The sequence below is a fragment of the Panthera uncia genome (genome assembly GCF_023721935.1).
Source record: "Panthera uncia isolate 11264 chromosome A1 unlocalized genomic scaffold, Puncia_PCG_1.0 HiC_scaffold_16, whole genome shotgun sequence".
Taxonomy (NCBI): domain Eukaryota; kingdom Metazoa; phylum Chordata; class Mammalia; order Carnivora; family Felidae; genus Panthera; species Panthera uncia.
The window spans coordinates 7,553,040-7,574,885 of record NW_026057576.1 but is presented as its reverse complement, the minus strand read 5'-3'; the positions used below and the strand labels follow the sequence as shown (position 1 = coordinate 7,574,885).

The 21,846-nt window shown below is 50.2% G+C and overlaps 1 protein-coding gene across 1 annotated transcript in view; it reads left to right on the top strand.

The window, feature by feature from the left end:
- Positions 1-21,846, top strand: part of FLT1 (fms related receptor tyrosine kinase 1) — a 174,017-nt gene that overhangs the window by 122,501 nt on the left and 29,670 nt on the right. Inside the window, exons 16-18 of the mRNA XM_049647387.1 lie at positions 1,367-1,498; positions 13,881-13,987; positions 18,041-18,173. Of these exons, the coding sequence (XP_049503344.1) occupies positions 1,367-1,498; positions 13,881-13,987; positions 18,041-18,173 (372 nt within the window). The remainder of the gene's footprint in view (positions 1-1,366; positions 1,499-13,880; positions 13,988-18,040; positions 18,174-21,846) is intronic.

The following is a 21,846-nucleotide window of genomic DNA, read 5'->3' as shown; positions in this document are numbered from 1 at the left end:
CAGATGTCATCTCCCAAGAGAGCTTCCCCTAAACCCCCCCGCCCCATAACCCATGGTCCCCTTCACCTGGTTTAGTTTCTTTACGGACTTTATTGTTCCTTTAAATTACTTATCTGTAACTCTCTAAAACCATAATCGGAGCCCTTTGTAGGCAAGCGTTCGTTTGTCTCGCTCAGTCCGATATCGCCAGATCTAGAATAGCGGCTGGTATGTAGTCGGGGCTCAAAAACAGCACATGAACGGGCGAACCGTTGTTAAAAAGTGCACTTTATGGGGCGCCTGGGTGGCTCAGTCGGTTAAGCGTCCGACTTCAGCTCAGGTCACGATCTCGCGGTCCGCGGGTTCGAGCCCCGCGTCGGGCTCTGGGCTGATGGCTCAGAGCCTGGAGCCTGCTTTCGATTCTGTGTTTCCCTCTCTCTCTGCCCCTCCCCCGTTCATGCTGTGTCTCTCTCTGTCTGAAAAATAAATAAACGTTAAAAAAAAAAAAGTGCACTTTAAGAAGAATAAAGGGAAAATAGCTGGGAGGAAAGATTGTACGTTTGTTTTACATTTTCTTTATGCTTTCCAGTATTTCTCACGTTTTCCTTATTGGATGGCTCTCTTAATCAGGGGAAATGTAAACCATTTGACAAAATACAGCCTGGAGCCTGGGCAGACCCATTGTATCGACATTTCAGAACAAGCATGATTTCAGCGGCCTCTGTTAATCCTTTAAACCTCAGCTCAAGGCCCAGTTCCTCCATGGTGCCTTCCTGTGTATTCTGGTTCTCACTGGTCTCCCTCCCACCCCAGACTTTGCATTTAATTGGGTATGCTGGGCTACATGTACTCATCCTCATTCAAGAAACACTTCCTGTTTGCTGGGGTGGGGGTGGGGGGGAGGGATGATATATGTGTATTTGGTAGGGGTTCACCTCGCCAAATCTGTTTCCACATTTGTCAAATGGAGACACAAAGACCCTGTGGGCTGGCTGTGAATATCAGGATGTGAAGTGGCCCGTGGGGTGCTAACACCCAGCAGGCCCCCCGGTAAGTGGTGTTATTATTGGATGTGCTGCGCCCTGACGCCCTTGACGTTGGCTCTTGAAAGGTGCCCCACCTCCTTTCTCTCCACACGGTGAACGGCCTGGGTCCCATCACCTCCAGAAGGGGGGGGGGGGGGTGGTGTCCGAGCTCTGCTGCATGGTGAAGGTGCTGTTCAAAAGCCTGGACCCAGAAAACACAAACAGGCCGCCGGGCCCAAGGTTGCCTAGAGCTCGGATTTCCTCGTCTGAACGCATAGCTATAGGCAAAGGGTGGTACGACAGAAGTAGCTGTTTTTGTCGGTCCCCCGGGCCCGCTAATGTAAACATCTCTCCCTCCTCAGGAATTATCTTAGGACCGGGAAGCAGCACGCTGTTTCTTGAAAGAGTCACAGAAGACGACGAAGGTGCATATCACTGCAGGGCCACCAACCAGAAGGGGTCTGTGGAAAGTTCGGCGTACCTCACTGTTCAAGGTAAACCGGCTTCAGAAAGCAACCAGAACCAGCTCAGACGGCTGTGTCCCTGTTCAACTTTCCACCTCCCGGTCTCCCGCTGCCGCCCCAGCCTGTTCCTTTCCCTGACCTCCTCGCCCCTCCCCTGTCGCTCCGGGAAGGGACCTGCTGGGTGGCCTGGCAAGGCAGAAGGGGAAGACACTGGCCGGCCACCCGAACACGGTCTCTGCAGAGAAGTAGTTCCCGGAAGAGAGGAAAGCCAGCTGCCGCCCGAGGGACGGCATTGACCCATAGAGAGTGACCGCAGTGGCCACACCTGTGACAAAGAAACCCAAGGAGGAAGAGGGGTGTAGGTAGAGGGGAAAACCCACAGTTCGTTCTTTCGCCTTTTCCGATTCCCACGAGTGAGGTATCTATACGCCTCTCTTCTGAGTGTCTTCCTAAGCTGGGTTTTTTTTTTTTTTTTAACGCGACGTAGGCTGCAAAATATTATCAGGGAGAAGCAACACATAAAAAAACAGGCCACATTTGAGAAAAATATTCCAACTGCTTCCTCTTCGGAGGCCTCAGATAGTTCGCTGAGCAGCAAAATCCAAAGCGGCCTAATCCTACTCGGGGCTGTGGCCATGTGGCTCCCATTTGGAAACCAGTTTAGACGGCAATTGCAGTCCTCTGATGCCAGAAGTCATGCAAAACATAACATTTACAGCATCATAAAATATCAAATTGACACCTCCTTGGACCTAAATATCTATGGCCTATTGAGGTTTACATGAAAAGATGCAATTTGTTGGGTACTCTGTTTCCAGGCTCCCCGCGAGACTTCAGAATATGGAAATACTCCTGGCAGGGGAAATAGATCAGTTCTTCCGCCCTGGAAACTTACATGGCTTAAAGATTATAATTCTGAGAATTCAGACTCCTTTAAAACAGAGCATTGTCCCCATTCTTTTATGAGGAGAGGATTTTATTTAGTTTATTTTTTTGAGTTTATTTTGAGAGAGAGAGAGAGCGTGCACGCATTAATACGCGTGGGGGAGGGGCGGAAAGAGAGAGAAAAAAATCCCACAGGCAGGCTCCATGCTGTCAGCCCTGAGTCCGACTCGGGGCTCGAACCCACGAACCATGGGATCATGACCTGAGCTGAAATCAAGAGTCCAACACTGTAATGGCTGAGCCCCCCAGGTGCCCCAACGAGTAGATGATTTTAGACAGTCTCCTGAAAAATCCCAAAACCACGCTCCCACAAATCTATACTTCCAGGAAAAGTGGGGAGTAGCATTCCCCAAATAGTTACAGTAATGGTCCTGTTTCTCTCCCAAATAATCCTCGTCTCAGAGTACTCTTTCGACTCGTCTGCTTACCCCTGGAGAGAACACCTCCCTCTTCAAAGGACCTTTCATTTACTTTTAAACAAGGACTCCAGATGTGGCCGTCGGGGAGTAACTGTGTCAGGCCAGGGAGGGCCACAGATCTGAGACGGGGGTGGCCACAGAAGGCAAGGAGGTGCCCACTCCGCAGTCCAGAGGGCATTTCCCCTCCTGTGCTGACAACAGAGCAGTTATGAAGCCCCAGGCAGGAGTGAAATGACTGACCTTCATCCAGTAGCCAAGTGATGGCAGACGAGCATGAGAGCCGGGTTCTTCTCATGTCCGCCCCAGCCCCATACCCGCCCTCCTGCCGTGCATCCCTACTCTCCTCTGCCTCTACCAGGGAGCCGGGGTTGGCATCTGACCCAACGGCCGGGCAGCTGATGGCTTGGGAGAAGGCCTTGCCCGGAGGGATATTGACACAAGTTTATAGGTCTCCACAGAGACTTTCCTTCCTTTCCCTTCGCCTTTTCTGCCAGGCTGATCTGGGTTTCCCGGAAGCCACGTCGCTTCAAGGCATCTGTGCGTTTCTTCTGCCCACAGTCAGGACCACCCCCCTCCTATTTGAAACAAGTCTACCCTCTGGGAGTAGTCCCGCCTGCTGGGAGGCTTTTTCTGCCCACAGGCGGAGCCATGGCACCGTGGAGGCTCCCAGGCTGGCCTAGGAGCCCGCACTCTGGCCATCAGAGAGCCTGACTCACACCCGCTGCTGAGGGCGGCCCCATGCGAACACAGCCCAGAATGTCTTTTGTCCGGGCGCCCTCCCCATGGCAGCCTGATGCTCCTTCTCCCCCGTGTCCAGTGTAGATTAGACACTTTGTACTCAGCAGCGTCCTCCAGGATCAGCAGCTGACTCGGATACCTACCCTCTTCTCTGCCCTCGCTCTCCATGGTTCTTGAATCTTCTCATCAGTACTTCCTGTATTCTGCCTTTGGGAGTTAATTAGGCATCCATAGGCCTGTCTTCCCTGCTGAACTGTAGACCTTGCGAGGCAGGAGTGGGGTCTGACATACTTTTGTACCCCACGCCCGTACCCAGCACTTAGCAGGAGGCTTTATTCGGTATCTTTCTATGCAGACGTTGCTACGTAACGGGCATCCCTGATCCCATGAGCGCCGTAAGAATCCAAAGAAGTAACCAGTATTATCTTCAGTCTACAGACGGGAAGATGGGCAGTCCAGAGGGTTAAGCTATTTGCCCAAAGTCACATGACACACGCACGGTGAGGCTGACCGGGGTCCGTGTCCCGTAGCTGCGGAACGTTGCCGCCCTCCCTCCGGGCTTCCCACCCCCGAAGTGCCGCGGGGACTTGTCCTCGAGGCCTTGGCCTAAAATCGAGCTGTTGGACTTTTTCCATTACGTCCTGTTACTTGGGTTTCTCTCTACCTGGTTCTCATTTCCTGCACTGATTCCTTTTCCCACTACACGCTCCTCTGGGAAGCCAGACAGCATTAAGAATCCGGCTGCCGCTGATCATTTCTACACGTTTCCATCGGCCTGGGTCATTTGCTTCTGAGGAAAGGGGAGACAGTTGCCCACGTCAGCTGCCGCTACGGAGGTCCTGACCCTGTCCTCTCCCGACGTCACCTCTCAGCCTCCCAGGCAGCCTACCTACTTCCCTCTCCTTCCATCGTCTTCCAATTCTAGAGGATCTTTTTTATCATATTTTATTTTTTGTATTTTTTTTTATTTTTGAGAGAGAGATCTGAAGCGGGCTCTGCGCTGACAGCAGCCAGCCTGATACGGGGCTCAGACTCCCAAACCTCGAGATCATGACCTGAGCCGGAGTCGGGTGCTCAACCGACTGAGCCACCGAGGCGCCCCTACCGTGATCCTTTTTGAATGACTAATCTTACGACAGATGACTCCCCTGCTTCAAATATGTAGTGGTTCCTGATGGCCTGTTATCCTCATCCAGGTCCTTCCTGGCCTCCTGCAGCCTCGTGGCTCATCCCTCCCTTCACACCTGAGCTCCCCAGCCGTGCACCTGCCCGGAACCCCCTGCAGATCCGCTGTCCCTCACCTGCCTGCCCACAGCGTCTTCCTTTAGTCTCCGCGGCCTTCCTTCCCGCCTCATTCTCCCCCGGACAGCCCTACTCATCCGGACAGCTCACTTCGGCTCTTGCTGCAGGGGGAGGGGAAGGGTCCTCCTGCCTTACCATCATCTCCCTCTGTGCTCCCAGAGCACTTGACGTATACCTTTGACGCGGTGCTTACCACGGCGTATCGTTCACTCCTCTACCCCAGAGCGTCTGAAAAATGTATCCGCGGGTTGATCCACGTAGAAAACCACCACTGAATGTCTGAAAAGAGACATACGTCAATATCTTGCAATTTCTGGATATATATATATATTATATATATATATTGCAATATCTGGCAATAGACTTAAGCCAATCCCAGTTCGCCGGTAACTCAGCAACGCATTTATGTGCCCAGGGCTGGGCAGCGTAAGGAAGTGTAAGCCATCTCCCCTCCCCTCCGGGGGCCTTGAAAACCTAGCTGGAAGGAGATTAAGGTGCACACGGAAACCCTTAGAGCCGGATCGATAGGCACTTTGAGCTCCTCCCCAGGGTGAAGTTGAAGTGCTAGTTCGTAGCCAATACACCACACAGGGCCGCTAATCAGAGCTCAGGGAGGTCGCAGAGGCAAGAAGGGACGTGGGTAGTGAGCCGGGGTCTAAAGGAAGCCTCGGAGGACGTCGGATTGGCAAGGTGAACGGGGCAGTGAGCGATGAGGCAACAGTGTACCTTCTACGTCGTGACCCTTGGCAACAACAAAGCCTAGGTGACTTTACCTCGTTCCTGGTGGCCAGCCCGCTGGGTTTTCTGAAGAACTGGTACTTTTGACTCATGACCTCTTTTCCCTGATGTGGCGTTGATCTTCAGTAGCGCCTGGGGAAATGATCACGTTTACGAGGTGCCTACAGACTTCACATGCGTGGCTCTTTCTTTTCACCCGTCACTGTCCCCGGCTGCCGTGCTCTTTGAGTTCTTGTGGCTGCTTTTCATGTTTTTCTGCCTTCTTCCTTGCTCTCTCGGAGTGACGGCAAAACTCCCCTCTCCCCTTAAAAACAGATGGCCTGATCCAGCGGTCATCAAACTACCTGAAACACTGTACCCATTTATAAGAGGAGGGTAACATAAATGGGACCGCGTCCTGATAGGGTAATGATAGAGCAGTGTAAGGAAAGGAGGATTGTTAGTCTAAAAACTAAGGGACGATATTATTGTTTTCCGTAAATATTTAACAAGCTTCACCCCCGGGGGGACTTTCTAACTCATTCTTTGGTACACCAGAAAAGATACCCGGAACCAGGGAAGGGAGGTGGTGGTGATGTGTCAGGAGGTAGGTTTCAGCTCCATACACAATTTTGGATAAGGAGATTCCTAAAAAGTGGCTCTTGAGTGAATCTTATTAGTCAGATGCCGTATCTTGAGTGGAAGTCCTCGAGGCTCACTGAATGAAAAGTTGGTCCCCGGATGCTCTTCAGAATAGCTCGATGCCGTGCCTGCTCAGTAATTTTATCACTGAAATTAGATCCTGGCTCTCCGGTGGCTGTGAAACGTTCCCTAGCTTCAGACTTGATTTCCTAAAATATGCACACAGACCCTGCAAGCTGACCTATCTTGTCAGGTGGGGTTTAGGAAATGAAACCGAGCAAATGAGTTGTGTCTGCGGCTGTGTTTAACAGATTTGAAGAGGTTCGTGAATGAGCCAGGAAGGAAACCGTCTGCTCTTTTTATTTCCCTTGAAAAAGGATTCTTATACTCATAGATAAAACAATGTGTTATTTTTGTATCTGAAAAGGATGAGTGGACTGTGGAGTCAAAGTAGCTTCTTTAAATAATCCCAGGTCTTGTTTGCTTTGGACGGTCCAGGAGCACACGTGGAACTCTCAAAGGGGAAGTTCTAACATTAAAAACAACAACACAAAACTGTCAGTAACCAAAATAATTTCTGAAATTGACATAGCACTCGAGAGCCCATGGAAGGCAGTGGGACCGTTTCGATGAAAGCGGGGCACGTTTTCACCCAAGGACTTAAGATAAACTCGACTTGAGAATTATTATTGCAAGTAAGAACCACAACGTGTGTGTAAATACATTCTGATAACAGATTTAAGCCTTGCTATTGAAGTACGGTTTCAGTAGCCCTTATAATTACACAGGAGAAAATTCCACGTTAGACATTCTTTTGGGGACGACGGATGGATAGGAAAATCATGGAAAGCACCAAAGGACTGCCTCAGGGTCCTGCAGTCTAAATGGAAAGGCATCAGAGGTGAGATCTGTAAATGTTATGCCATAATGATTGCACATTAACACATTTCAGGAAAGGACCCACACAGCAGGAAGCATACGCTGTGTTCCTTAATAAATTCTGAGAGTACAGAATAGGAAAAGCTCAAAATTATCTCAGGTATGCAGTGCCTCCCTTTTATCCCCCTTGGCCAGGCCAGCCTTCGGGTCTCGTTTCTTTTTGACACTCCTCTGAGGCTGGACGGTCCTCTGCTTTGGCTCCTCTCTTCCTGAATCCTGCCCCAAATTCACTCCCCCCGCCCCCCAGCTAGCCTGGCACTAGGAAGGATGTGATAAACTAATTCACATGAAGATGTTGGTGATTGATGTTACTGTTCTCCTGGGTGTTGGCAATTTAGAAGGGTTCCCGAGGAGAGACCAGCGCTGGCAATGGAGACATGCACTCTCTACTCACTGATTTCACACAGGAGGGCCAGAGGACGGGATGTGCATGCCTTCGTACTTGAGTCTAAACAATGACATCAAGCTGGCCTTGATCAGGAATTCAAAATATGGTGATGGAATTCAGCCATGATATCTTCTGTTCATTGAACATGCGTTAGTCTAGCTAACTTTGGTGACAACCCAGTGGGGATTTTTTTTTCCCGTTGGTGGGCAAGAATCTGAAGCGCAGAAAGATTTAGTACTTGGTTCAGGGTTACAAAGCTAGGAGGGGTGGAGCTGAGAACTGAATGTGTGGGGCAGAACCATTCCGCTCTACTGCCTCTGGGTTGGAAGGCAGGAGAGGACCCCCCGCGTGAAGCCCGGTCATCACCCCTCCTGAGCTGTGTGCCCTTGGGCCAATTACTTACCTTCCTGGTGCTTCCGTATGTTCATCTGCAAAACAGACGTTAGTAATGGTATACCAGCCCTACTGGGTTGTAAGGATTAACACACTTAGAACACTATCTGCCATATAATAGAAGCTTTTTAAATATTAGCTAACGTTGCTGTTTGTTAACATGTTAAACCACATTAACTTCAACAAAACTTTCTGCATTACGGTCTTCCAACACTTAACGAGTGAGTCACCCAAATGGTGTTCCAGACCACAAAATTCCTCTGTGGCCTAAGGAGTTTAGCTTTACTAGCTTTCCTAAAAATGTGTCGTCGAGCTGAAGGCACGTGATGGCAACCTTAAATATCTCTTACCTAGAACTATCCTTGAAAGCTCACTTCTGAAAGTTTAATTTGAATAGTCTTTCCATGTCACTCTGTCCTTAAGAGAGGTTCCAAATTGGTGTCCAAAGATTCCTCAAAAGCTTTATAAATAGTATGAAAGCCAATTTTATTAGTCCAGTGAGCCTTAGAGAAATTAGCTGGGTTATTGGTTATTGGATTTTAGATAACAAGGGGTAGCACTGTTTGCCCGGCTCACGTGGAGAATCAGGTCGACGTATGTCCGATCGATTTTCTTTTCATCCATAGAGAAATATTTATTGAGATTTCCACGGGGCCGGTGCTGGAGATGCAAATGAACACAAAACACACCCTTCTCTTGATGTCTTAAGAGCTTCATGGGCAAAAAACCCACATAAACAGTTTTCTAAAAATAATGATAGGACCAGAGAACAACTTCTAAGCCACCCTGGCAGGTACGAGGCGAATTTCTCAGGGAAGGTCGTGACTCGGTTGTCTGCGGAAAATGATCGCTATTTGGGTCAAAGTCTGACTAGTTTTAGGGGAAAAAAAATTGTGATATATGCAATAGGTTTGGATGAAAATGCAATCATGTCGTATAGTACTTGAAGCCCACAAGATAAGGATGTTTTAAAAAAGGAAAAGGGAGCGCTGGGACGGGGGGAGTGGGGGAGAACCTTCAAAAGAATAGCCCTCAGGGCACCTGGGTGGCTCAGTCGGAAAGCGTCTGACTTCTGATTTGGGCTCAGGTCGTGATCTCACTGTTCGTGGGATCGCGCCCCAAGTCGGGCTCTGCGTTGACAGCATGGAGCCGGCTTGGGATTCTCTCTCCCTCTCTCTCGCTCTCAAAATAAATAAACGTTAAAAAAAAAAAAAATAGCTCCTACTAGGTTCATACATTTCACCTGTGAGCCAGGGTCCTGTTGTGACCCCGCATTTGAAGGACGAGCAAGCCGGGGCCTAGGGTCCTGGGTCTAAGACATAGCTGCTCGCTTCCTGCCCTTTCCAGGTAGAACTTGTACTGTCTCGAGTCAAGGCAGGTCCCCGAGCCGGAGGCCCTGGTCTTCTGCTTAGGGAGTTCTGCTGACCTCCTGGGAAGGACCACCGGTGCTGTGGTGCGAGTCGAGTGGCCTGGCCCTGCTGCCTGTCGATTCCGGCAGCCTGGCACCACACCGTGCCACGTGTCAGGGTCGGCGTGTCACCGCCACAACACAGAGTCCGGGCCCTGTGCAGCGTGAACAGCCACCACCATCAGAAAGGCGCAGGGCAAGGCAGCGGGACTCAGCAGGCGCACAGCCTCTGGACGAGGTACCTCACCCCCCAGGAACCAGTGCATCCCCTGGCTGGCGTCCCCCCTTCCTGTCCCGAGAGGGATGGTCTGAAGCTTGAAAGGTAACTGACATGGAACACTCTGTGCCCCAGGGTTAGCGGAGTGTGTAAGCTAAAAGTGCAGTCTTCCTAACTCTTCAGATTGGCCCCATTCTTGTCAATATCCCACGTAGAACTAAGCTCACGGCACGCCCTGATGCTGGCTTTCACACACCCCATGTGACAGGAACGTCCCTGAGACCCAGTGCTAACTCCTAGTTGTTGTCAAATCCCACCCACGTTTCCTCTGGCCTCCTTTCCCCTGCCGTGTACAGCTGGGCCGTTTCATGGGCTGAGCTCATCAGCTGTCACCAGCAAGTTGAAGCTGGGTCCCGCCAGGCCAGCGTGTGGACGTTTGACCTCTGAGAAAATATCCAAGAGCTGTATAGGAAGGGATGATGCTGACTTGAAGTCCGTCTACTCAACCTAAGGCTCTCCTAATGGTTACTTTGCAAACACAGCCTGAGATTGAGCTATCAAGAGCGACAGAGACCGAGCGCAGATACTACATCGTATCTGGTTAAATTCTTGGTTTTCAGTAAGCACTCATAGAATGTTAAATAGACCTTTCTCCTGTAATAAATGTTCATCTTGAGGATGTTTTTTAATGAGTTGGTTCTTGAAATGTGTAAATGCACCCGAGCACATTGGGTCCCACTGAAAGGAATTTTGCCTGAGTAAGGGCTGTGGAATTGCTTCGGGGGTCAACTTCCTGCCCCGTGGAATGCAGTGGGAAAGTTCCCACAGTGGGAGGGGGCCTCTCCCAGGGCATTCCAAGCAGGAGGCATCTGCAGAGCTTTTAGGCGGACAGTACTGTGTCTCAAGATACTATCAGCATCTCCAACAGCCAAAGGCCACTGAGGCCTGAGCAGGTCCCAGGCTGTGTGTGTGTGTGTGCGTGTGAATACAGCAAGGCAGCATTCGACCTTTCACATGGCGGAGGAAATCCACACTCCTATTAACTCGAGCTTACAGTATTCCCATCGAGAGGCTGCGTACGAAGAGAAAAGCTTATCATACTTTGAAACTTCTTCAGGGAGGCTGTTCTCATTCTCATGAGGTTCGGGGAAACGTAGCCACAGGCCAACAAAGCTTGGCGTCGTTGAGCCAAACTCATTCTTGCACTCACCCAGTATTCTCAGGATGCCTACTGGGGGCCAGGCCCCCTTCTAAACACCAGAGACATAGCAGCGAACGAGAGAACCCCGGTCCTACCCTCTGCTCCTCCGCTCGGGACGTTGAACGTATTTATCTGTTCAGACTGTGAGCTCTAGACCGTCCATGCCTTTCATCCACCACCACGTACTAGTATCTAGAACAGAGAGTGCCACGTAGGTGGTGTTCCGTGGGTTTCTTGGATTAATCCGCACGGACAGGAATTTGACCTTGAACCCTCTGAAAGCTTCATGAGACGCTTTGGACTCAAAGCCAATCATAATTTATCTCCTCGCTCACCCAGTCCGATGGGGGGGGGGTGTATAAAGACGACGAGGAGGTGGCTGCAGCCCCCAGAAGCCGCTGTTCTGGTAGAGAAACAGAGTGCCGAAGCGCGGAGGTGCAGAAAGGGCTGGGAGGTGTGAGAAACTACGAATGTTTTGATGTGATCAGAGCAAGTGGGAGAGCGGCAGGGGACGAAGCTGAAGAGATAGGCGGGGTTGGGCACGAAGGACCCAGGGATGTGGATTTTTATCCCCACGGCTGTGGGGAGCAGAGGTGGCGGTGATGGAATTTACACAGAGGCGAGATCACGCTGGCCCAGAGTGGAGGAGAGCCTGGCAGGGGGGCGGGGAGTCGAGCCCGGTCAGGAAGCCGGTGCTGCGGTCCAGGTGACAGCTGGCGGGGCCTCGATGTAGGCAGTGATAGCGGGGCAGGACAGGAGGTGACAATTTCCTGAGCCATGGGAGGAGAGCCGGCAGGACTTTGTGTTGGCCTGGACGGGGAGAGAATGTGGATTTCCCCTCTAGACTAAAAGGTTTGCCCAGCGGGGACTGTGGCAGGAAGTTGCATGTGCTCGGTGGCTGGATGGATAAGAGGGGAGAAGGAAACGGCTCGGGTTTCTAGCTTGTGTGTTTTCTGTTCTTCACAGATATTTCCCCGGCTCCGGCTGCCTGCATGCGGCTTGTAGTTTAAACCCTGCGCGCCGACGCTCGAACTCTCTGCGGGCTGGTCCTGACCTGCCCTTGCCTTATACTGCCTGCTCTGCCCCCTCATGTCCCAGTTTTGGGTCTCCACTCATGCCGGCCCCTCTGCCTGTTGGCCCGCCCCCACCTCGTCTCCGTGGGCTCATTTCAATGTCGCCTCTTCCAAAAAGCACTAGATTTCCTCCACCCTTGAAACTCTTACTCCGTGTCTTCGTATTGGCCTTAAGTCTTTTTTTTTTTTTTAATGTTTATTTATTTTTGAGGCAGAGAGAGACAGAGCGTGAACAGGGGAGGGGCAGAGAGAGAGAGGGAGACACAGAGTCCGAAGCAGGCTCCAGGCTCCTAGCTGTCAGCCCAGAGCCCAATGCGGGGCTCGAACTCACGAACCGCGAGATCATGACCTGAGCCGAAGTCGGACGCTTGACCGACTGAGCCACCCAGGCGCCCCTGTATTGGCCCTAAGTCTTGGTTGGGTCGCGAGTGATGAGTTCCGGGAGAGTGACACCTTTCTCTTGCTCACCTTCCCGTCGCCTCCAGATGGAATGTCGCCTCCAGTAGGATTCAGGACCTCCTTGTTGAATCGAAACAAAGAGCCCACAAGATGAATCCCACATCTAGGAAACAAAGATATTATTGCTACCTACTCCTTTGGGTGGTTGTAAGGGCTTGGCATATAGTAGGTGCTCAATAAATGATACCATTCATTGGGGCGCCCGGGTGGCTCAGTCGGTTAAGCATCCGACTCTTGGTTTGGGCTCAGGTCATAGGATCTCGCAGTTTGTGAGTTCGGGCCCCACCTCAGGCTCTGTGCTGACAGTGCGGAGCCTGCTTGGGATTCTCTCTCTCCCTCTCTCTGCCCCTCCCCCGCTGGCACTGTCTCTGTGTCTCTCAAATTAAATACATAAACTTAAAAAAATGATACCAGTCACATCATTATTTCTAAAAAGAGTGAGTTCCATTTGTTCTTCCCTAGCTTAATACTAAGCCTCTGCCTCCTTGTAATGAGGTTGAAGGATAAGGCAGTCCTTTGAAATTCATGGGAAATTGTCCCCTGGAATCAGTAAGTAGGGGACCACTGTTCTGGCCACTGGGGCATTCCTTTACAGATCCCAAAGATCTTCCTCTCCGGAGGCTTCTCTTGAACACTTTGGGTCTTTTCTTGTCTGGTGCTGGAGGAACTGCTCAGCTTTAGATCTCTGCGTGATTCCGGGAAATGAGGTGCTTGGGAAGAACCCCCTTCTCGTCGCAACCCCTGCAGGCTGGCTGCTGTTTCGAAGGTCAGAGACAGAGCCAGAAGCAAGGAGCAGGAGGTGGGCCAGTTGGCCGGCTGTTCCAAAAGGAGCGAGCAGGCAATGGTGATGGTCCTTGAGTTTTATTTTTATTTTTAAAATCAAAGTAGAAGAATTTTGTGAGTCCCAGAGGAGCCCTTTTGTGTCGTTTTTATTCTTAGGTATTTTTCTTTAGAATTTCCTCTAAAACTCATGAGGAAGAGCTCACATATTCCAGATTTAGCACTTTAATGGGCTTTTGTTCCCGCCTTAATTTTTTTCCTTTTTAAAAATTTCTCCTCGGGGGGCGCCTGGGTGGCTCGGTGGGTTAAGCGTCCAACTTCGGCTCAGGTCATGATCTCACTGCTCGTGAGTTCGGGCCCCGCGACGGGCTCTGTGCTGACAGCTCGGAGCCTGGAGCCCGCTTCGGATTCTGTGTCTCCCTCTCTCTTCTGTGTCTCTCCCGTTCGCATTCTGTGTCTCTCAAAAGTAAAATAAACATTAAAAAAAATTGTTCTTTAATTTCTCCTCGGATTTTGAAGTAGCTATTTCTGGGATTACGACGTTTGCGAGCTCAGCCACAGAATTTCTGAAACTCCCTTTAATTTCTGCGTGAGCTTAAGATGGTAAATATCATGCACCCTGCTGGACTCGGAAGGTGAGGGAAGACCGGTCCTAGAGGCCAACCCTTGAGCCGCCAGGCTGCATGCACCATGGCGAACCATTTAGGGGCATTTGGACCTGTTCTGTAGAATCACAAAGACCCTCCGTTTGATGGTGCTTGTTGAGGACCATCTTGTTTTTCTCCCTCCAGGAACCTCGGACAAGTCTAACCTGGAGCTAATCACTCTGACGTGCACCTGTGTGGCTGCAACCCTCTTCTGGCTCCTGTTAACGCTCTTTATCCGAAAACTGAAAAGGGTAAGAACGGTTCGTATGAAGTTCTGCGCTCCTGTTTACGTAAAACTCGAAAACGCTCGTCTCGCATCTAGACCCGGCACTCAACACACGTTAGCCTCTAGTCTCCTTCCCTCTTCTTTCGGTCTCTGACCTGGGGAACACCCGGAATGAATCGTTAAAATGCCTCTCAACCATCACCCATAGTATCGAGAGAAAAAGCTCGAGCGGTGAATAGATGACTGTTTCCCAGGAACAGAGGGGATACCTTTGATATAAAAATGTGTGATAAAACCGTTCAATTCAACACGAGACCTGCGCAGTCTTTATTTCCTTATTCTCTGCTAAGACATGCAGAGGCGAATGCAAAATAAAGACTGTCCTCCGACTTGCCTCTCCGCACCAACAAGGGCACTGTGGTTCCGAGCTCTCGGAGCCCCACCATACAACTCAGTTCTTCAGTGGGGGGGGGGTCAGGCTGGAACGCAGGACGTCAGATTTCTGTCATTCAGCCTGCAGCACCACGTGCTTCTCTGAAGTTCTATGGGCTAAGGAGCCAACGGTCCTTCACCCATCCGTGCCTCAAATATTTACTGGAGGGGAGACTGGCTTTACTCCGTTTCACAGACAAATGTGAGACTGCCGTTAGAGGCAGCAGACTGAAAGATGTGTAAGGAGGTGGTCGGGCAGAGAAGGGAGGGAAGAGTGTTGCAGGCAGACAGAAGAGCCTGTGAGAGGCCGGGGCAGGGCCGGGACCCCGCGGGAAAGAGAGACTCACGGAGGCCAGCGTGGCTGCAGCATGGGAACTGGGGAGGAGGTGAGGGTGGAGAGGAGGGGCTGTAAAGCCGGGTGAGACAGTAAGAAAGGTAATCTGTATTCTGGAAGTGAAAGGAAGTCTGGGGGGCGTGAGGGCGAGGGCGGGAAGGGGTGTTGTGCAACAAAGGCAGGCAATCCTAAGTGTAAGAGATTTGCATCTGGAAAGAGAATTTTGGCTGCTGTGAGAATGGACCAGAGGAGGCAAGAGTGAGTAGAGACGAACTTTCGCCGAAGACTTTATAGGAGTCCAACTAAGAAATGATATGAGCTTCGTCCAAGTGATTAGGATCCAGAGCTATTTCGCACGTAAAACAGAACTTGAAAAGCATCAAGGAGGCCTCCTCCATTTCTAGAGATTTATCAGCCCTTATTATCGTGTCATGTCTTAGGACAAGCTTTTTTATGTGGTGTCTCCGGTAATTCTTCCAAAAAAGGCAAAGAGGTAAGACATACTATTATTCCCATTTTATAGAGAGAGAAAGTGAGCCTCAGAGAGGTAAAATAACTTGCCCAAAGTCGCAAAGCTGGTTAGAGTGGGAGCTGAGTTTTGAACCAAGGTCGTTCGACCTTACCTAGACTTGTAACCAAAACCAACAAGGTGTCCTTCATAGCCGTTGAAATGAGAGGCGAGGACAGTAGACGTCCTCCGTGGTGAATAGGTACCATCAGGAGTCCGCCGTGTGGAATGATGGGTTTTGAGATGTGACAGCTAAGGCCACACTGCTTTAGAAGGAAACAGAGGCCACACAGTGGCATTGACAGGGGAGAGACATCATAAAGGGAAATGGATCAAACTTGCCAAATAGATTAGACCCGCCAAATCTGGAAGGCCCGTTCGGAGGCCACAAAGGAGGGACAGAGAGAAAAAACTTCAGAGAGAGTGAGGTTTAGAGAAAGAGTTTGAAGGTTGCAGCTGGAAGGAAAGCAGCAGAAAAATGCAGCCCACCACACTCCTCCCCACGCCCCAGATTAGGGGAGGAGCACAGAGGGGCAGAGTGGAAATAAAACTGGAAAGGTGAATTGGGACTAAATTGAAGATGGCCCTAGTATTTCTAAAAATCTGAAACCTTGAGTTCAATAAGAAAGGATGAGAGCAAGAAAGGATTCTCTCTCCAGAAGGGAATGCTTATAAAATTTGAAAGGTGATTAATCGTAGGAGGCAAGGAGATACAAGTCCTCAAAAACTATTTCCATGTGGTTTCTCGAAACCGCAAGTGAATTCCTGTGGATACGGACCGGACGTTATCCTTTTAATCCCCACCCTGCAATAGGCCAGTGTTACAGTTACGGCTAACGTGGATCGTTGATTGATGCTTACTGTATACCGCACCTTGTTCTAACAGCTTGGCATGGATTATTTCACATAATATTCACAACAGCCCTAGGAGATAAGGACTGTCGTTATCACTATTTCACAGATAAGGAAACTAGGTTGAGAAGGGTTAAGCAACTTGCCAAGGTTATGTGCTGGTCCAGAGTTGATCTGTGACTCAGATCCGGCCCGCCAGCCTCAATGCCTGGCCTCTGAAAGCGCTTAGCTGTGCAACCTCCATGCCAAACACCTAGTAGCTGCTCAGTGTTAGTGTCAATCAGAAGAATAAATATTTGCCGACTAAGATTCTACGATCCTACTCTCCTCAAGCACTTGTGTGGTGTTGCCTCTCACCTGCCTGATTGAGATAAACCATAAAATTCCGTAGGTGCCAGATGGGGAGATTGTCTCTCTTTGCCCGGCCCCTTGCCTCGCTCTCAACACCCCTTCCCAGCTCCCCACGCGCTCTCCGGAAAGTGAGATGTCCCTTGTTTGGCTCTCGCTGTCCTGTGCCCTTGGAAGATGGGAGATTGTTTCTCGTCGGACTGTTTCGACTGGACATAGAAAAGTGTACTCATGAAACCTCTTCCAGCGGCTTCTCTAGCGCACACCCGGCACGCTGGGATAGGGGTTTGTATTCCTTTCCAGTCTTACAGACTCACACCATTGTCCGACGGGCTGGCCCCTACAAGACTGGCACCGATGGCAAATGTAGCTGGTGACGAATGTGCTCCACATCCTTCTCTGTTTTCCCCTCGTCGTGGAGGCCGGGCCAGTCTTTCTGCTTTGAGCGATTTGTCACACGTTTTAGTGATAATTCCTGTGAGTAGGAGACCGATTGCAAGTGATGGATGAGGTGAGCTGTGACAGCCCGGGGCAGGGTGAGTTAGAGCTGAAGAATGTGGGCGAGCGTGACATGGTGTGTATGGAGAGGGTGTCTTCTCTCCTGAACTCTGGTCCTGCTGAGGGAAGGGCAACGCAGGACGGGCCCGAAACTCATTGAAACGCAGCTTATGCGACTCCTCGGCGAGGCTGATCAAAGCCCACCTTATGTGGGCAAGCATACTTCCTTTCTGTCCTGCCCACAGAAATGCCATCATCAGTTCTACACCGAATGAACAGGCAGTACACCCACTGCTATGACTCTAAGACACTAAATGCAAATCCACTCATCTGTGACCTGAAATAAAGGATATTTTCTGGGCTCGATGTGCCTTGCCAAGATAAAGTAAGCGCCTGAAGGGAGACACCCGCCTTGTTTGACGTCCTACTGATGCCAAACGCGATCAGGACATGGCCGTGTTTGAATCTCAGACCCAATTTACCCCTTGGCCTTTGAAATAATCAACTTCTGTTTCTTATCGGAGGTAAATCTTACTGTGTTCTCACTGACGGACGCTATAGTTTTTCCGGGCAGCTGCAGCAACCAAGGGCTTCTGAGTAGATTTAAACACTTCACAGGAAATAAGCCTCTTAACTGTCCCAGGGCTCCTGGGTTCACTTCGCCATTCTTGCAAATGCTGAAAAGCCTCAATCCCACTTGTCACCTTGTGACGTATGCTCCTGCTTGTGCAGAATGGCCATGGAGAGGTATTTTCAGTCAGTCGTTTGGAGTGACGTTTATGCTTTTTTGGAGAAGGACTATCATATGATAATTGTCTAAGAACAAGCACCCAGGTCACTGGAGAACCTGGGCACGTGTTATCTGGGCAGTGCGGTGAAGCCAGTCTACCGAGAAGCCGCGTGAGAACCGTAAGGGCTTGTTTAGTGGGAGTTGCACACCCAAGTGTGATGTGCATGTGCGTATGCAGAGGGGGACTTTCTGTACCCAACCACCCGGTTTCAACGAGCAGCAGGTGTTGCCAGGTACTGTTTTAAATTGGGCATCCGGGTTTTTGTTTTGTAAGTTGTTTCCTTGATAGTGACGTCGCGATCTCTTTCTTTCTCAGTCTTCCTCGGAAATAAAGACTGACTACCTATCGATTATAATGGACCCAGACGAAGTCCCCCTGGACGAGCAGTGTGAGCGGCTCCCTTATGATGCCAGCAAGTGGGAGTTTGCCCGGGAGAGACTCAAACTGGGTAATGTGTTTGTTCAACAGATTCCTAAACGTGGAAAACGTGTGGTTTGAGGGCTGCAAAAGTCAACTAGACTCGGGTTCTACCCTCCAGCTGCTCACAGACTAGCAAGGGAGATGGGCACTGGGGTAGATAATCCTAACAGTGCTGGGACAGCAGTACAAGGGGACAGGGCACCTGCTCCTTCTCCGAACACTTTCCCAGCACCTTCTCTGAGCAGCAGACACCCGTCTAAGCCGCGGGGGTGCAAAGGCGTCTGAGTGTCTTGCCTCAGAGGGTGAAGGAGGTAGCCACAAAAGGAGACAGGTGAAGGGCAGAGATGAGTTCCATCAGGAAGCTTACAACCACAGGCACCCTTAATGACCTTTTGGGGGACTTAGAAATTTGTAACCTAGAACACAATTCAAGATGGCAAGGAACAGCCCAATCAAACCTTTGGTGAACGCGTCAGTGCCCTTGAAGGCTGTGGGTCAAAAAACCCCTCTGCACAAATCCACAGATTAGATACTCTGAGTTTTCCTGGGTGTCCAGGATGTCCAGACAGAGAAGAAAGTGCTAGGGGTCATTAGCGTTTCAGGTTTGAAGAGCACGGGCTGTTGTTTCCCAGGTAACATAGATGCTGTAAACATCAGGCAACCGTGCTTTCCCTCAGCTCGCCCCCAAGTCCCCCCCACCCCTCCCAGCTCAGACATCACAATGCAAATCGATCTCCGGCCCTCAGTAGTACAGAACAAAAGGAGCCGCGATTACTCTTGCCCAAAATTTTTGGATAGTGGCTTCTGAAAAATTTCCAGTCGCTCTGTGTGTGCCAGAATCATTAATAATTGGAACTAGGAACCCAACTCGTGGACCCAGTGTTCCTGGATCTTGTCACCCTCGGCAAAAGAGCCTGTTGTTTTAAATTCAACTGCGTTGCCTCCCCTCCCCCCACAGCTCGGGCCTTGAAATGATTCCACTTAGGTTTCTTCTTACAAGAGAAAGGATACTTGGCCCCAAGAGTATGTTCTGTTTGGCTTGGGGAAGAAAACTGGAAATCAGTAAGAAGCTGGAGAGACAGGCAAAAGCCAGCAATGGCTGCTGATGGGTGGGTGTGGGGGGGGGGGTGGAAATATCAACTGAATTTAGAGTCGTTAAGGGCAGGTGGTACATAGATGAGTTCCTTCTGCAAGTCTAAATTATATGGCAGCTAGCCCAGCCCCTCAGTGACCTTGGCAAGGAACTGAGATAATTTTCCCACAACCGTAAGCCATTCTCAGGCCACGTTGCTTTCCAGAGTTATTAGTCACCATCAGACATGCTTCTTCCTGTATAGGACAGATGAGCTGTTCATCCCATCTCTTCACTCCTTCGCCTGGTATCTATCCCTGTGATCTATATCACACTGAGGGACACTGCTAATCCTTCCACCAGATTTCCCCTGGGGCTCTGTGGGTTTAGATAATCCCGTTTCAGGAGATTCTCCTTGCTGAAGACCTTTCTTATGGATCTCTTCCTTCCTGGAGATGCCAGATGTCATGATTTGGCTCATGTGGATGGGAGTGTCTTTGATGGGTGAGAGAAAGGGTGTCAAGTCAGCTCACTGTGTCTTTCAATGCAGAGTGTGGCTGCAAGGGCCAGAAGAAGGCTCCCCCTACTAGCATGGGGGCAAAAGGCCCAAGATTTTTTGGTTCGTAAGCCAAATACATGACAGAAAGTAATCTGAAGTAATGTCTGGCAAGTGACAGTAACCAAGATTCTGTCTGGATGGATGGAGAGAAAAAGCTGGTTTGATGGGCAGAGTTATAATGGGGCTATAAACACACACAGAAGAATACACTGTGTGGGGAAATACACAGACAAGTCGCATCTGATTTTTTTTCAGCTGTGTGGACTCTGTCGGTAACTATTAGCAGCACTGTTGAGAGAAGTCAGAATTTATGGTACCTGATAGATGCAGTAGGAGTTTGGCTCAAAAGTGCTGCTCTCGTTGAAATTCCTGAAATCCTGGAACAAAAGGAATCTGTTTCGTTAGTGGTTCCTCGCTAAACGTCAGGGAGAATTCAGCTCTTACCATTTTATCACGGGAGGTGGGATAATGTCAGACAATGCATCTTCTACTGCGAAATAAAGTGAGCATTGCCTAATATAGGCCACAACACAAGGAGTCTGGAATTTGCAAGTGGACGGCGCCCAGGCAGGTGTTGCCTCTTGGAAGACCAGCTCTGCGTGGCAGTGGCGCCTTGCACCCTCCCCGGAGTGTCCCCGGGGCCCTGGCCGGTCAAGGACATTCTTGGAGGAGGTTCCAATAGCCTTTCATGGTATGGCAGTGACCTAGCTCTTTCACAAGCCAGTCAGTGGCATTTGGGTAACACCGAGGAGGATTTTAAGGGAAAAGAAGGATCAGGCAAGGTCAAGCCTGGCTCCCCTGAAGCTGGAACAGTGGGTCCGCCAAAGGATTCCGAGGCATCAGATGATCAAAGAGCCCGTAATAGCTTCATGCTGTTTTATGAGGCAGCAGTCAGGCTTCCGAGAGAAAAAAGATGGAAAGGCCGAGGGAAGCCAAGTGAGAACGAGCTTATTCTCACTGACAGAAGCAAACTCCCGAACACCAGTGAAAATGAAGTGTGCCGTGATGGCTAAGGAGGGAACGCGTGTGGGCTGAGGCCGTGGAAGGGAAAAGGGTTCTGCCTGCCCCCCAAGCAGCAAGGGTCTTCACGGTATGTGGAGAGGTGTCCCTGAGATAGAGATCATCTTGATATTTGTCAGGCTCGGGACACTTTTCCTATTAGACAGTAGAAGACGCTGCAGAAGAAACACGTTCTTTTGCCCTAAAACAGCAAGGGGCAAGCCTTTAACCAGAATACACCGATCTTTACAAGTCTGGAGAAGGTAGCCACTGGTACTCATTCTGTACGTGATTTCCACGTCCCGGTCCTGCAGGGTCCACCCAAGGCACTTTTATTTCAACCTAGAGTCCCCATCCTGGTCTACTTCATGGACAGTTTTAGCTGAAGGAGGAAGCAGAGACTCTGTCCCTGTCCATGGTGCGCACTCTAGGAGGAATGACCTTTCCCCGTCGCTACCAGGGGCATTTTGACCAGAGAAAAAGCAAGTCGCGTCACCAATGTTCCCTCCTATCTGTCCCCAGGAGATAGAGGCAAAGAGATAGCGACAAAGAGGCTCTTCTGATTACACGGGCAAACGAATTTTTCCTGTGTCCTGACTAGATGGCCTCGGGGGATTGGTAGGAGCGGAAGATGCTAAGCAGGGGCAGGGGGAAGTCACCTATGTGACTGAGTCATCGTGCCTAGAAGGATAAAGTTGTAATGTGATAAGGAAGCAGGCAAACTTCACAAGAATCTTAGAAACAAACACGCACCTATGTCTCTTGGGGGGAAGGGATTGGAGTGTAAGGACGGGAGGGAAGGTTGGTTCGTTAACTCACTGAAGGTGCCTTAGCAGAACAGTCAGATAAAGAGGACTAGGCTGAGGGAGGAGTGGTCGTGTTAAATTACTCTCCCTGCCGGGACTTACTTGTGACCAGAGGCATTCTGTTGGCTATTTTTTCCCTAACCAAGAACCAAACAAGAGTGACTTCTTTGGTTCACTCTTCCTTTTGCCATATCCTGCTTGAGGTGTACTTTTTCTCCAGGCTGTATTCAGCTACCTGTTTCCTGATGGTGCAAGGGAAAGTCCC